The sequence below is a fragment of the Ruditapes philippinarum genome, unplaced genomic scaffold (genome assembly GCF_026571515.1).
Source record: "Ruditapes philippinarum isolate M1 unplaced genomic scaffold, ASM2657151v2 ctg17585_1_1_1_1, whole genome shotgun sequence".
Lineage (NCBI taxonomy): Eukaryota > Metazoa > Mollusca > Bivalvia > Venerida > Veneridae > Ruditapes > Ruditapes philippinarum.
Genome location: NW_026853714.1, coordinates 1160 through 17458, shown reverse-complemented (window position 1 = coordinate 17458; position 16299 = coordinate 1160). Strand labels below are relative to the sequence as shown.

General features: G+C 34.1%; 2 protein-coding genes across 2 annotated transcripts; both read left to right on the top strand.

Moving 5' to 3' along the window:
- Positions 1–2377: 2377 nt before the first annotated feature.
- LOC132737616 (serine/threonine-protein kinase PAK 1-like) lies at positions 2378–3698 on the top strand (the record flags this gene model as incomplete). Its single annotated transcript, XM_060724946.1, is given in 2 exon segments — positions 2378–2854; positions 3352–3698. Coding segments are annotated over 2 exon segments (640 nt in total), but the record flags the coding sequence as incomplete, so codon positions are not given.
- A 6971-nt stretch (positions 3699–10669) lies between these two features.
- LOC132737615 (serine/threonine-protein kinase Sgk3-like) lies at positions 10670–15146 on the top strand (the record flags this gene model as incomplete). Its single annotated transcript, XM_060724945.1, has 6 exons — positions 10670–10841; positions 12354–12438; positions 12604–12667; positions 13401–13482; positions 13786–13849; positions 14915–15146. Coding segments are annotated over exons 1-6 (699 nt in total), but the record flags the coding sequence as incomplete, so codon positions are not given.
- Between the last annotated feature and the right edge of the window lie 1153 nt (positions 15147–16299).

Below are 16299 nucleotides of genomic sequence, written 5' to 3'. Positions count from 1 at the left end.
AAATTTATTGTAGCCACTAATGGTCCTGGAAAACCATGCATGTTTTAGGTTTATTTCCCCATCGCTGGAGAAAAATAATGCTCCACCGTATCTCCATTGGGCCGTTTAGAGCAAATGCTTGATATGTTTTTCAAATCAAATAAGCCCCAGTTTCCTGACATAATCCGACGAATATTCCATTTTAACTGGCTAATATCTACCATCCTGTCTGGGACAAACAGTACAAAAGAAAAAACTTCTGTGTTGTTGTTTCTTGCAGGGGCTTTAAACAGTTTATTTTCCAACAGGGGTTCCTGGTAGGGGACGTCTGGGGTGACGTTTTGCCGGGCCACTAACGTCATTTCCGCCTACATGTATTAATGACGTTAGAATATGGTCCCATATCCAAATTGGTCCAAAAGGCTGTTTGAAAATGTTCTTTTATTTTCGCTCCACTGCATTTCTTTTGATATCTATTTTATATCATTCAATCCTTTTTGTTGAAATCCCCTTTATCACAGAATCAACCAATTATAAGAGTCTTTTCTCTCGGTGGTGTTTCTTCTTTCTGCACTGTTGAAGTAATTTTCTGACGAACGCCTGTTTTTCACCGGGACTTCTGTTTTTGTGTATATGCATTTTTTCACTGTATCTGTGATTTGTTGCAATTTTCTAGATAATGAATCGGTTGTTTTTTTTTTATTGTTTTGTTTCAATATATTTGTAGCTGTATTAATTTCTTCAAGGCTCTGATTTTGTTTCATCTTTAATACAAGTCACATGGTTTTTAACACTTTGAATTTCATCTTTGATTTGACCAAATCTCCTTTCTGTGTTGATTATATGATTTTCAAGTGTATCTCGCAAAAGAGTTCATACATTCGTTGAATTGAATTCTAGCATGCACAGTACCAAGTCGCCTTTGGTCACCATTAGCTCCAATTTCTTTGACATCATTAAATGTTTTCACTAATAACTGTCATTTATGTCTAGTTTTTGTTTCTTCCCTGCATTTATGACTGATTTTTCTTTCAAAAATTTGTTTACGGTTTCACGTTAGATCTAGTATTATTCGTGCCATTGTCATGCTGATTGTTGTTCATATTATATTCTTGTAAATAGATTTTTCAGACATAGATTTATTTCTCCTACTGACGTATTTTCTGTACTCAGTTTATTTTTCGATACCACAAATAATCTGAGGGAAATCGTATTCCATGAAAATGTGTGAACTGTTTTCCATTTATTAAACACGACGACTTTGTATGGTACATGTTAAGTGTGTAAACAGTTGACTTACCGGATGTTACTTTGTATTTTGTTTCGACTGTATTTCCCTTTTTTGTCTGTAACAGTAATTATTTGATATTTATATTGATCAGATTCACTAGAGTAGAACTGCTCTGCTGAAAACTTCAAAAAGTTCGTATGCTCCCGTTATTCAAACAAATCTTCACTCCTCCACCAGTTTGTATTATCTCCAAATCTGTACGATTAGTATCATTCAAATTTTTTCTCTATTGATCTTTTTTCATTCAAAATATAGTTTCGTTCTTCTACTTCCGGTTCTTTGTTGAGTTCCTGAATTCTTTTTTTCTTTTACAAGTTCTTTATTTTCCATATTTCAGCCAAAAATATATATCAATACACGCACCTAAATGTTATTCTTCGTTTTTATCTATTTTTTAACAATTTCTTTTCCTTCAAATTTGAGAAAGTAATTTTAATCAATATTTAATCTCTCTCTCTTTAAGAAACTTGTTTATCCGGACGTGACGTCACTATAATAATGTACATTATTACATGGCTGTGACTAAAAAAAGGATTGGAGCACCACACTAAATACCGTATTCCGGTATATACCGGACAAGGCGCTTGAATGATAAAATGCTAAAATCTTGTCTTTTTACCAAACGGAATGAACTTTAACAGGTCTAATTCATCTTTTCACACCGAATCAAGTACGATAATCAAGGAAAAATGTAAAATTCGGCGAAAAAACCGATATTTGTCTATTTTGTGATCATGATTTCTGCAAGCGTCTAGAGGCCCTGCTCCAATCCTGTATTGAGCTAAATCCTTATTTACATAGTACATAGTTCATCTGTTGTGAAGATGTGTTAATTCCAATGACGTAGAGTTCTTCTGTTCGTTTAATTTATATACCAATGTCAAGGACATATAATTCGTCTGTTGGTATGATTTTAATGTCAAGAGGACAAAATTTGTCTGGTCAAGAATAGTTCATCACATCTTTTTAATAAGATGTTGCTCTAACGATTAACTAACGCTCTTATTTTACACCTTTATGATTTGCTATTTGTAAATTATCATATATTAAAAAATGCACCAAATGAATATTTCTAGTGAACAAATTTCACTTTTGCTATATTTTCAGAACTTTCGGTCACGTGGTCTTAGCCAAAGCGAAGCTAAACGGGTCTATGGTTGCCATAAAAATCATGGAAGTTAAAAAACAACCATTTGCAGTGTTGGCTAACGAGGTCACGATAATGAAGAGGATTTACCATGAAAATGTTGTCACCGCACTAGATGCAATTTATGTCGAAGCTGTAAAGAAATTCTGGCTTGTCATGGAGTACGTGAATGGGTATTCGCTAAAGAAGATTGTAAGAAATGTATCGTTAGAAGAAGGACATATATGTTTTATATCTAGTCAATGTGTGAAAGGTTTGGACTATCTCCATAAAGAAAACATAGTTCATAGAGATATTAAAAGCAACAATGTGTTGGTGGATATACATGGGAGAGTAAAGATAACAGATTTTGGTACCAGCTACATATATGATGAAAATGCCAAGAAGAACGAAATAGTTGGCTCACCGTGCTACATGGCGCCGGAAGTTGTAGCTAGGTAAGTAAATATATCGCAGACATTTTCTTTATATATATAAGATTTTCCTGTTCCTTTTCACAACAATCTGGCTTGACTTAACATTTTACTCATTGTTCAATCATAATTTGTGGTAAATATCTTGTTTCCAAAAAAAAAATACATATAAATATGTCAATTGAATTATGATATCCAAAATGATAAAAAATATAGATCTATAATAACAAACAAACAAAAAAGGAAAAATAGTATCGAATTTAAACCTTTTTTATATCTTGTTTTTCCCAACAAGCATAGTAAAATATGTGTTTAAATATGATCATGCAGACGTATTGACAAAAAGATATTTTCTCAACTTAAATATTTAGTTTATTCGGATCACCTCGGGCGACTCCAATAGGTTTTTCTTACGTAGTTGTCGGGTGAAGCCGAGTTGTTGCAATTGTGGGAGTGAAAACTATTGCCAAACATTACATTTGCTATATTTGTTACAGTGTAACCACTTTCATTTATTTCAGGAGACCGTATGATTATAAGATAGATATATGGAGCTATGGTATAACACTAATAGAAATGATTGACGGAGATCCACCATATATACACGAGGGAGGAACGCAGGCTATAAAACTTGTAAAAAGAAATGGTAGACCAAGTATAAAGAATTATGAAATTATCAGATAGATTGAAATCTTTCATTGACACGTGTCTCATTGTAAATGCACGCGACAGAGGAACGGCACGTGATCTATTGAGTCACGAGTTTTTAGATGGTGACCAAATACTTGTAACTGCAAGATTAGCTCAGAAAAATGCATCGTCATCTTATTAGACTTTAATAATTTATTTGATGAACTTTTATTTGTGTTATTGTTATAGCCAAAAATATTTGTGTCTTAGATTTATAAATATTTAATATTTTTGAAGGTCTGTGCCATTAAAAAGCTTTAGAAATATGACTTTGCTTCATTCATCTGTTCGTTTGTTCAGAAATTATTTTTATTATTATTATTACGGGATACCTCTCCTCCGCTGTCGCATACCACTAAAACTACAAACTATTTTCTCCGTATAAATGTCACCGCATAAATGTCACTGCACATATTTTTCAATATCATTCAAATCAAATGTGATTATTTTCTTTTAACCTGTCACAGATCAGTAGTCAAAACTGGTCGTTGGTGACAAATACGTTTACTTATTTTCACCATATGGTGTGTAATAGTTACTTCCCTTTGATAGGTAATTTTCAAAACTGTTTAAGTAATACATGTATTATGTATAAACACGATTCGACCCGAGTTGTACAAAAGAATTAGTCTATATATCGAACCATATGAAACACACAAAACTTACTGAGTTATAAACAAATTTACCAAAATAAAAGTAAATTTTATTCATGCATTTCATCCTGAACGAACAAATTACATATTTTCACTTCATTTAAAACATAAATTTTATTGATTGAAAATAAATGATGAATATCTCAAGTAAATAAATTCAGCGCAGATAACGAGAAGAATGTTGGAAATATTCCAAAGGAAAATTTGTAGATTTCGACATAATGTCGACTTAAACGATAAAATTTAAAATATATAAAACAAGATTGAACATTCCAAAACCGAAAATAGGGAAAGAATAAGCTGTTTTTATAAATAAAATATTTTTTTATCTTAATACGTGGGTGGTAAAATTGATGGTGACGGTTTTGACACCTTCAGAAGAAGTACTGTATAGTTCACTGGTATGACCCAGTCGGGGGTTTGAACTTCAGCACAATGGCACACAAGTAATTAAAGATGTTATCAATATTAATGTGAACTTGTAAGTTATAAATTTAAGTACTGTTTAGTACATGCAAAATTATTGTTTATTAGTATATACATGATTATTGTTAAGCATTTGTATGTTTACTGCTTAGAATATGTATGATTACTGTTAAGTACATACAAGATTACTGTTAAGTATATGTATGATTACTATTTAGTACATGCATGATTACTGTTTAGTGCATGCATGATACTTGCTTAGTATATGCATGATTACTGTTTAAAATATGCATAATTACTGTGAAGTACATGTACATGGAAGATTACTTTTTAGTATATGCATGATTACCCTTTACTACATGCAAGATTACTGTTTATCACACACCCGTGCCGATTTTGCGACTCCGTAAAAACGGTATTGCACGGCCGTGCATATATTTTGACGTGACGTCATTAGCGTTATACAAACATATTGTAAAGACGCGCTTAATGTAAGCGTTATACTATAGGCGCGTCAATAAAAAATGACTCTTTTTTTTCACTTAAAACGGTCTTTATTTTGGGTATGTGATAAATAGAATATTAAATTCGTGTAAGTTCATTACTGAATTTATTGAACTCGTTGAGTAAAATAATATTAAATATAAATATATATTAATATATAAATAATATAATTTTATTCAACTCGTTCAATAAATTAAGTATTAAACTTACACTCATTCAATATCCTCTATTTATTGCATGCAAGATTACTTTTAAGTATATACATGATTACTGTTTAAAATATGTATAATTACTGTTAAGTACATGCATGGTTACTGTTTAGAACAAGTATGATTACTGTTTAGTACATACATAATTTATATTGTTCCTGGAAGATTGATATGTTTGTTCAAATGAGTTCTCTCGTTAAATAAAGTCTTTATTATTATTGTTATTATTATTTATTATTATTTATTATTTATTATTTATTATTAATTATTAATTATTATTTATTATTATTATTAATTATTATTATTATTATTATTTATTATTTATTATTATTATTTATTATTATTTATTATTTATTATTTATTATTTATTATTATTATTATTGTTATAATAACAACTGTTTAGTTAATGCAAGATCATTGTTTAATACATGCAAATATTACTGTTTAGTATGTGCAAGATTACTGTTTAGTACGTGCAAGATTACCGTTTAGCACATGCAAGATTACTGTTTTGTATACGCAAGATTATTGTTTATTCTAACACGACTCGCATTTTTCCCTATTGAACATAGAAGAACCGAAAGTGTGTGTTATTATGCTATAAAATCACTGTTTGACGTTCTATATTTAGACATGTGACGTAATCATTATACACGTGACGTAACCACTAAAAATGTGACGCGCTGACAATAAGTACGGAAACAAATCAGGCGCCATGAAGCTAAATATCAGATACGGCAGCATTTATTTGTTGATGTCGTGTTAGAATCGAAATAATATATCCAAATCGGTGATTTTATTGCTTGATAACATCTCTGTTTGTCGTTCGGATGCGCATCATTATATCACTCGGGCTACGCCCTCGTGATATAATTCCTCGCATCCGAACTCCGAACAGTGATGTTATTGAGCAATAAAATCACAGTTTGGGATATATTATTTCTTAAGTACATGGAATATTACCGTTTAGTACGTGCAAGATAACCATTTAGTACGTGCAAGATTACTGTTTAGCACGTGCAAGATTACCGTTTAAATACATATCTTTACGTTAAAAATGTTTATGAAAAAAATTCTTTAACAATTAAATCAATTAGAGAAAGATTTGGTAAGGCTTGTATATTTTAATACGCGCTACCCAGTACTTCATGTTAAAGAAAATATTTATCAATTAATAGAGCTGATATTGTAAGAACACATAATTTAACTCTCCTTTGTTTTAATGATAAAATGATATTTCGTATACACAAATAATTATAATCATTGTAAAACACATTCGGACAGCCTTTTATAACACAATGGTAGCCATAAGTATTTTCCATGTTTTACCTGTGTTTATATCTTCTTTCTTATGATAGTATTATTAGCAATTAAAAATTATCAGTTAATGGTCAACATTATGAAATCGATTATCATCCTCATTTGAACAGATTTTGATCAGAGTCATTTGTCCTGTGTTAAAATACAGTGAACAATTAGCATAACTGATATGTTAGAACGAAACGGTTTGAGTACGAAATCAAATTGACGTCTATGACGTCGGACATCTATGATGTCAGTATGACGTTAGCGCCATTCATTGGAAACGACGTTTATGCTAAAGGCAACAGTATATTCTAGATCACATAAAATCATGAAAAAAACTGTTTAATGAATGAAGAATTTAATTTAGAGATGTGTGGTGAGGTATGGTAGTGTAACCGTAATCCGGAACATACCGTTCCCGGAAGGTACGAGATTTAGTCCGGGCAAGACGAGAACGATTCCTAGCCGCCATCTTGTAAGAAGGTAATTAGAACGGCAAGATAAATCCGAAGAATCTGAGAGATATAAATAGTCATCCGTACAGGGAAAGTGTTTCAAGGTAAGCAGAACACTTTAATGGTGGCAGCTACTATTCGAATTCACGTCAACTTCGTAGGAATTCTACGCAATCCGGAGGTAAACCAGCGATTTTCTCAACCATAAAAACTTTCGTTTTCAAATATTGAAATCTAAGTATTTCCGATATTTGGGAGGGGGAAAAGGGACTGTTGGTTTGGATTGAACAAGATGATTTAATGTGGAAATTTGCCAAAATTGAGTATTTAGAGTACTCTTTTGGTAAGTTTAGAAACTTCGGATATTCGGACTTACGACGCATGCGTATTGGAAAGCTAAGCTTCCGCCCTGGATCAGTTTCGCACGTGAAAACTGTGCCAGTTCAGCATTATATTTAAAATATTTTTGAATAATATTTGGGTTAAATTTTTGGTATATTTTCAGCGGTTCAGTATAATTGATTGAATTTATTTGCATTGTTGTTTTCCAAGGTCAATACACAAAGTAGATTTACTCTTGTTTGATTTTTGTTTGTATGTATATAGTTGAAGGCTAAGTCTCACTATATATTCAATTTTACAATTAGAGGCAAAGATCCTCATTGTATTTATAAACAACAAGGTCAGATTTTTGTATTTTATTTTCGTTATTGATTTGAGTTTACTAAGTAAAAATTCTATCATAATTTTAATCTGAATTGTTTTAATAAATGTAAATTATTTTTCGGGAAGGAAATAATTGTCTGTAATACATTAAAACAATTTCGAATGTAAAATAATTGCAAGTCTGCTGTCTAACGACTGATTGACTTGACATACTTTAGCTGAACTTCACTGAATCCAATTGCACGAATTATAACTAATTCCTGCATTAGTCGTTGTTATATCTTTGGGCTACCAAGTAAGAACAAAAATAATGGCAGGTTGCAGCGAAAGAATTTGTGTTAATTTTGCTTCGAAAGAGGAACTCCTAAGGATTCCGGGCATAAGTTCAAGGATAGCTGAGTCTATTATTACAATCCGTAATAGTGGAGGGAATATAACACTCGGAGTGCTGCAAGACATGTTAGAGCGCACTTTAGATAAAGAAGAAGTAGCTCTGCTGGACTTCTCCCCAAGTGAGGGGTTGCCATTAGATTGGGGGAATATACTACCTAAAGTACCATCTTCGTCAAGGAAAGATTCTGGTGAAGGAGGGGACAGTCGAGCAATTTTGGACAGCTTGTTGGAAGTTCAAGAAAAAGGGAACTTCAATGAAGATGCTGAGGAGCCCGACAAGATTCCTTCAAGAAATGATTGGCAAGAAGTACAAAAAGTCTTGAAAGTAGCCAAAGATATCATTCGCGCCAAAAATGCAAGTAGTGCGGTTGACCCCCTGTCCTCAAAGGCCAAGTCTTTGAGAGGTGGGGCGCGTCCCAAGCTAAACACAGCTGCTAGGTATGATGATTCTTCAAGTGATGAATTATCTGGACTGAGTAGACAATCTTCTCCGCAACCTAGAGTTAAACATAGCGCGAAAAAGTCCGAAACTGCAGCATTTATTCGGAGTCTGCCGAAGAGGTTGCAGTATGATGGAAAGGGAAACTGGCTGGCATTTAAGCAGAAGTTCTTTCGTTATGCTAACGCATGCGATTGGACGTCAGACGAATGCCTTGATGGTTTATGCTGGTGCCTGACTGGAAAAGCCGCTGACTATCATGCAATCATCGTGGAGAGAGATGGCGATATTTCTTATCGGAAGCTCTTGCAGAAACTGGAGATGAGATTTGGTTCCAGGGAACCTGCTGAAACAGCCCAAGTGTGTTTCCAGCAATCTTCACAGCTGCAGGGGGAGTCTCTTGATGATTGGGCAGATAGGGTCATGACCCTGGCGACAAATGCGTTCAAAGACCTGCCTGAATACTATTCCAATAGGCAGACAGTGAGCAAGTTTTGTGAGGGTCTGGTAGACAAAGATGCCGCGGTAGCCGTAGCCATGGATAGACCTTCAACCATGGAGGAGGCAATGAATAAAGTCCACTGGTATCAGCACCTGCATCAGTCAGTTTATGGCCGTTCTAAGAAGAGGGCTAGTAAAGAAGTTGTTGACGATGGCGCTAATGTGTTTGCCCTAGAAGAAGCTCCTGAGGTTGCGCAAGCCAACGCTGCTCCATCTCAGTTGAGTTCTTTGGAAGTGGCAATTGAGAAGCTTCAGAGATGTTTTGACAACATGGTCCTGAAACTAGATGAGGAGAACACTTCTCAAGGAAGAAGCAGATGGCCTAGAAGAACTTGTTTCGGTTGTGGAAAAGAGGGTCATTTCAAGTCTGACTGCCCCTTGCTGCAATAAAAAAAATCAAATAAAAAGGGGAGGAGGTAGTATGTGTTCTTCCGTTTAGCGCCAGAGTCGCAAACCAGCGTCATTTCATGCTAAGCATGGAGTGAGACCAGGTTTGTGAAGGAAACAGTCATGGACTAAGTTCCATGCTGGATGTATTCTCGATGTAGACAGCATGTAAAGAAACATTAGCAAGTGTATTGCAGAACAGTTCAATTCGAGGCTCATTTGGTTATTGCTGGGAAAGAAGTAACACAGACAGTTTAAGCCAGGTCGAGGAGGGTTGTTCCATAGCAACATAATCCTATGTGTTTGTCAGAAGCATGTCAAAGCTGCATTGTCACGAATACCGGTATCGGGGCATTGTACAAGTATGTTTCTGGGGTCGAACCGAGAAAACTGCCTTGTGGGGGATGTGATCATTGCGCAAGGGTTGACTTGGACCTTGTCATGAGGGACTTAGATGTGGCAATTCTCTTGGTATCGCAAGGTGTGTGGAGATGAAGTTTGACCGTGACAAATCATAAGGTATTATCACAATAATGTCGATAACCAGGTATCACGAGGTGTGCGAAGATGAAGTTTGACGAAAGGAATAAGGTATCATCGCAATAATGCTGATTATCTGGAAGAGATTTGCGGATATATTGTATCGTCAGTAATTGCAAGGTCACAAGGGTCGCAAAGGTTCACAAGGAAGCAAATGTCCAAATATTGAGGTTGTAGGCACAGAATCAGGTCAATGGTGCTAAAGTTTAGTGTGTTTGAAGATGCTGTAAGATTGTGAGCAGATATTGAGAATACAGATCGATGCTCTTGTGGTGGAAGGGGAAATAGGGCACAGTTTTGAGTAGTGGAACAGCTTTCGCTAGAAACTGTAGAGTAACTTCCGCCAGCAGTGCTAGTTCTAAGAGCTAGTGCTGGGTATTTAGTATTGCCAAAGTCATTAAGTAGTTCTAGTAGGTCCTGGGGCTATGTCCCACTGGCTGAATAAGGAACAATACCTATAAATAGACTAAGTTCTATTGAGGGACATGGGCGATACTAAAGGTAAGATTCCCAATAAGTAGAAAGGTTCTTCAGATGAGTCTGGGTATACCATCAGGTGGTCTCGGGGGTGTTGCAGTGACCAGGGCCAGGTTTAAGAAGACATTCTTCTAGGATGGCAGGGGTCAGGATTATGCAAGTCATGTGACGACATGTGGAATTGCATTTGCAGCATGAAGACGGATGGTCATGGGCAGGTTGGCACAACAGGTCCTGTTCTGAAGATACAAGGGAAAACAGAGGTTACAGCCAAAGCAAGCTGTGGTGCCTTTGATGCTGTTGGGAGATCTTATTGGGAAATAACAGAAGCCTGGGATATTAACAAGTACAAATGTGCAATGCTAAGTTTGTTGCTTTCTTGTTCTGTGTTAATGCGGCTGCTGTGGTGTAAAAAGTAGCTCCATAAATCTGCAGTCAACACTCAGGTTTGGTGTGGAGGTGTAAGCTGCAATCGGCTTAGGAACTGGACGCTGGCCGCTGTTAAAACAGTGCCCAGGAAGGTAAGATATCTAAGATATCAGTTATCCAGTTAAGCTATCTGTCAATAACTTGTCAGATAGGCATTTGGCAGATTACTGTTGCACAGGCTAATGCCTGCCCACTTATAATCTGTGTTTACAGGCCAACGCCTGTAAAGGCGGTTCTGTGGGTACTGGTTTGAAACCCAGGAGTGGACTTGAATCTCGGGTTTCCGCACTTCCAGTGAGAGGACTTCATCTTTAAAGTCGGGGGGAGTGTGGTGAGGTATGGTAGTGTAACCGTAATCCGGAACATACCGTTCCCGGAAGGTACGAGATTTAGTCCGGGCAAGACGAGAACGATTCCTAGCCGCCATCTTGTAAGAAGGTAATTAGAACGGCAAGATAAATCCGAAGAATCTGAGAGATATAAATAGTCATCCGTACAGGGAAAGTGTTTCAAGGTAAGCAGAACACTTTAGATGTTAAAACGCGACATTCTAGTAATCTAGGAACATGGACAGAGGCGGTAAAAAAGGTAAACAGAGAATATTTGTTTGTTTGAGTTGAAATGGAATATTTCTCACCAGCTAATTTATGATAAATAGAGGATATTGAATGAGTGTAAGTTCAATACTGAATTTATTGCACGAGTTGAATAAAATTATATTATGCGAGCCTCTGGCGAGAAATAAACACCGTTTAAAGTGAAATAAGAGTCATGTTTCATTGACGCGCCTATAGTATAACGCTAACATTTAGCGCGTCTTTACACTATGTTTGTATAACGCTAATGACGTCACGTCAAAATATATGCACGGCCGTGCAATACCATATTTACGGAGTCGCAAAATCGGCACGGGTGTGTGATAATTAAATATTTAAGATGCGCGAAACTTTGCGTTTCAATGTATGGAACTTGGAAATGAGATTGTGTGATATGATTTGTATTTCATCAATATATCTTTGTACATCACCGGAAAGCAAAGCTTACAATACTGTAGATCTTCTACTTTTTATTTAAGAAAGAGAATGTTTATTTGCGTGATATATAACAGAATAAATAGTATGCCTTTTGTATTGTGTTTTATGCCAAAAAAAGTTATTTTCATTAGAAATATGGGTTTAAACTGCTAAAAATTCATCATGAATTAATATGAAAATTGATTTTTATTGGTTCAAAGGCAGGGTTCGGTGAGTAAAATAAACAAATTCAAGGGTATACTGTACGAGGGATATATTTCCTTACTAGATGCGACTAACTTGGATTTATTACGTACATGAAATTAACATATTTCTACTTACTAGTTTGATTCTTTGCGAACACTGATCGTCAAATAATACTTCAATGGATAAAAGCCCATTTTTAAATGCTAAACATTTGTTACTTTACTTTCAGAATTACCGGCCTTATACGCCAATGATGAAGATGATTCGATGTTCGGAATTCTCAGTGTGTACCGTCGATCAACATTACATACAAGGTAATGGGAAAATATCTATCGTTTTGATGCCGATATTAATAATTCTGTATTGTATTATATTTTTTTTCCTTTTTGTTTGAGTTTTATAAATTGTTTATAGATACAGTTACATGTATAATCTGTAATGTTTTTGATTGAAAAGTTATATAATTTTATACATTTTAGCCATGTGTCAGAGTTGGATAACAAGACAGTTTTAAAGGAGAAATCTTCTCAAATACAAGCAAAGGTATGTACCTTTAATGCTTTGATTAATAATATCCCAATTATCATTGTACATAGATTTATGTCGTTTTGTCTTGGCCACATTTCTATAAAATATTTACATATAAATGTCCAAAAAAAAGGCATATTTATGCCGATTGTTGAATAACGATTATTGATTGATTGATCGATCTGGTTGTTAAAACTATTCACTGCTTGTTATATGTAAATGTATATTTTTCAGAAATTGTTTTTTATGGGAAATTTTCCCCATTTGTTTAACCTATTGCTAAAAACAAATTTAATTTAAAAAAATATGAAAAGGGAAAAAAAAAAAAATTCCAGGTTACATAGTAATCAAGAAAATAATCACATAGTTAGTAAATCATACTTAAAACTCTTTTGGTCAATTTTCTTTCTTAATTAGCAAGACTGTTGCGCATTAATTGTATATTTATCAATTTTGTTTTCTATTGATTTCTATACAATTTCAATTTATTTCCAATGAAAATGTATCCCAATTTAAAATTTTAAACTTAATAAGCATCACGAGTAGTAGGCCAAGATTTTCATAGAATCTTCCTTAACACGGGCGTTTTATAAAATGAAAACTTAATCCAACATCTTGAATATTCTGAGGATAAATGTTTTGCGTTTGTCTACATTTCTTTTGTAGTTTTACGAGAAACATTTTAGAAACATATTATTCAATATTGTTTTTGAAATAGTATAACTTCAAAGTATCGTTTTAATTTTAGGACGTGTCGACACCAGCTTGTAAGAAATTAAAGTCACGTGATCAGCCAACAGCTGTGGACATGTTATATCACAAAATGTTAAGTAAGTAAACGATACAATGTAGATGAAAAAGTAGGTGGAAAAATAAAGATTTAAAAGAGTTATTATCACATATTTTGTTGTAGTATTAATGATTATGTATTTATCTTTTATATTTAAGCTGTGAATTGTTCATTCTGTGACTGAAATAAATCATTTTAAATGCTTTAAACGTTACATGTTTTCACTTCCGGAGAAAACAAAACACGAGATTACAATGAAGAATGTTTTGATGTAGCTTAAATAAATATTTTCTTTGTTTACTCATACTTTTTGTTCTATATTTTATTATTATTTCTTTTTAAGGAAATTTGTCAAATGGTGATGACCCCAAACAAAGATATTCTCCAATAAAGCTCATTGACTCCGGGTTAGTAACGTCTTTGTATTTAGATATCTTTGAAATAGCATTTAAAGATGATTTTTTTTCTGCCAGTTTCTGCTATATAAGAGTATTATAAAGGACGTACGTATTTTTTCTGTGATGTAAAAATTTTCAAAAAAGGGTTTTTAAATGGGGGGGAAATTTTAACTAAAGGACTTTACAGTTCTTTCCCTTTGGGGGGGCCTGTGTTAAAATTCAAAGGGTGTACTGTTTGTCTGTCGGGTGATATGTCAATGTGAAGAACATCTGCTGTGGTGATCTATAAATGGAAGGACGTATTGTCAGTCTGTTGGGTGATGTATGAATGTTAGTCTAAGAGACATGTATATAGTCTTTTGGATAAAATATCAATGCCATGGGCGTATAGTTCGTTTGTTGTGCTTATGTATCAATGTCAAGGACATATTGTTCGTCTGTTGGGTGATATACAAATGTCAAGGACATATTGTTCGTCTGCTGAGTGATATACAAATATCAAGGACTTAGAGTTCGTCTGTTGGGTGATATACAAATGTCAAGGACATATATTTCATCTGTTGGAAGATTTGTCAATGTGAAGGTCATGTATATATTGATGTTAAGGACTTATTGTAAGTCTGTTAGGTGATATACAAATGTCAAGGACATATAGTTCGTCTGTTGGGTGATATTCAAATGTCAAGGACATATAGTTCGTCTGTTGGATGATATACAAATGTCAAGGACATATAGTTCGTCTGTTGGGTGATATACAAATGTCAAGGACATATAGTTCGTCTGTTGTGAAGATGTGTCAATTCCAATGACGTATAGTTCGTCTGTTCGTTTAATTGATATACCAATGTCAAGGACATATAATTCGTCTGTTGGTATGATTTTAATGTCAAGAGAACAAAATTTGTCTGATGTGAGATTAAACATCAAGAATAGTTCGTCACATGTTGCTCTCACAATAAACTAACGCTCTTATTTTACACCTTTTTTGATTTGCTATTTGTAAATTCATTTATATTAAATATGTACCAAATTAATATTTCTAGTCAACTTTTTTCAATTTTGGTATATTTACAGAACTTTCGGGCACGTGATCTTAGCCAAAGCGAAGCTAAACGGGTCTATGGTTGCCATAAAAATCATGGAAGTTAAAAAACAACCATTTGCAGTGTTGGCTAACGAGGTCACCATTATGAAGAGGATTTGCCAAGAAAATGTTGTCACCGCACTAGATGCAATTTATGTCGAAGCTGTAAAGAAATTCTGGCTTGTCATGGAATACGTGAATGGGTGTTCCCTAAAGAAGATTGTAAGAAATGTAGCGTTCAGAAGAAGGACATATATGTTTCATATCTAGTCAATGTAGTGAAAGGTTTGGACTATCTCCATAAAGAAAAACATAGTTCATAGAGATATTAAAAAGCAACAATGTGTTGGGTGGATATACATGGGAGAGTAAAGATTACAGATTTTGGAAAACCAGCCCTACATATATTGATGAAAATGCCAAGAAGAACGAAATAGTTGGCTCACCGTGCTATATGGCGCCGGAACAGTTGGTAGCTTGGTTAGTAAATATTTATTGCAAGACATATTCTTTATATTCATAGATAAGCTTTTCCTTGTTCCATTTCAACTATAATCTGGCTTTGGACTTTTATTTTTACAAAACATTTAAAACCAAGCTTGTTCAATTATATTTATGGTAAATATTCTCGTTTTACACGCCTTAAAAAAGTTTAAAAAACTAAAATATGTAAATTGAATTATGCATATCCAAAATGATGGAAAATAATATATATCTATAAATTTAAAAAAAAGAAAAAAAAACAACAAAAAAAAAAAGGAAAGAAAATAGGTTATCGAATTTAAAAATACCCTTTTTTTATAACTTGTTTTTCCCAACAAGAATAGTAAAGTATGGTTTAAATTATGATCATTGCAGACATTTTGTTGACAAAATTTCTCTCAACTTAAATTCATCATTTTCTAGTTTATTCGGAATCACCTTCGGGCGACTTCCCAATAAAGTCTTTTCTTGCCGGACAGTTGTCGGCGTGAAACCGAGTTGTTGCAAATTGTGGGATAAAACTATTGCCAAACATTACCTTTGCTATATTTGTTACAGTGTTACCACTTTCATTTATTTCAGGAAAGACCGTATGATTTCCCCAAAATTTAGATATATGGAGCTATCGGAAACCCCTATATAGAAATGATTTGACCGAAGATCCGCCATATATACACGCAGGAAAGGAACGCAGGCTATAAAAACTATGTAAAAAGAAATGGTTTTAACCAAGCATAAACAATTTATTGAAAAATTACCCGATGTACTAAAATCTTTTATAGGACACGTGCCTTATTGTGGATGCACGCCACAGTAGGAAAACGGCACGTTGATCCTTGAATTCAAAGGGTTTTAAAGATGGTGACCCAAAAGTACTTTAACTGCAAGATTT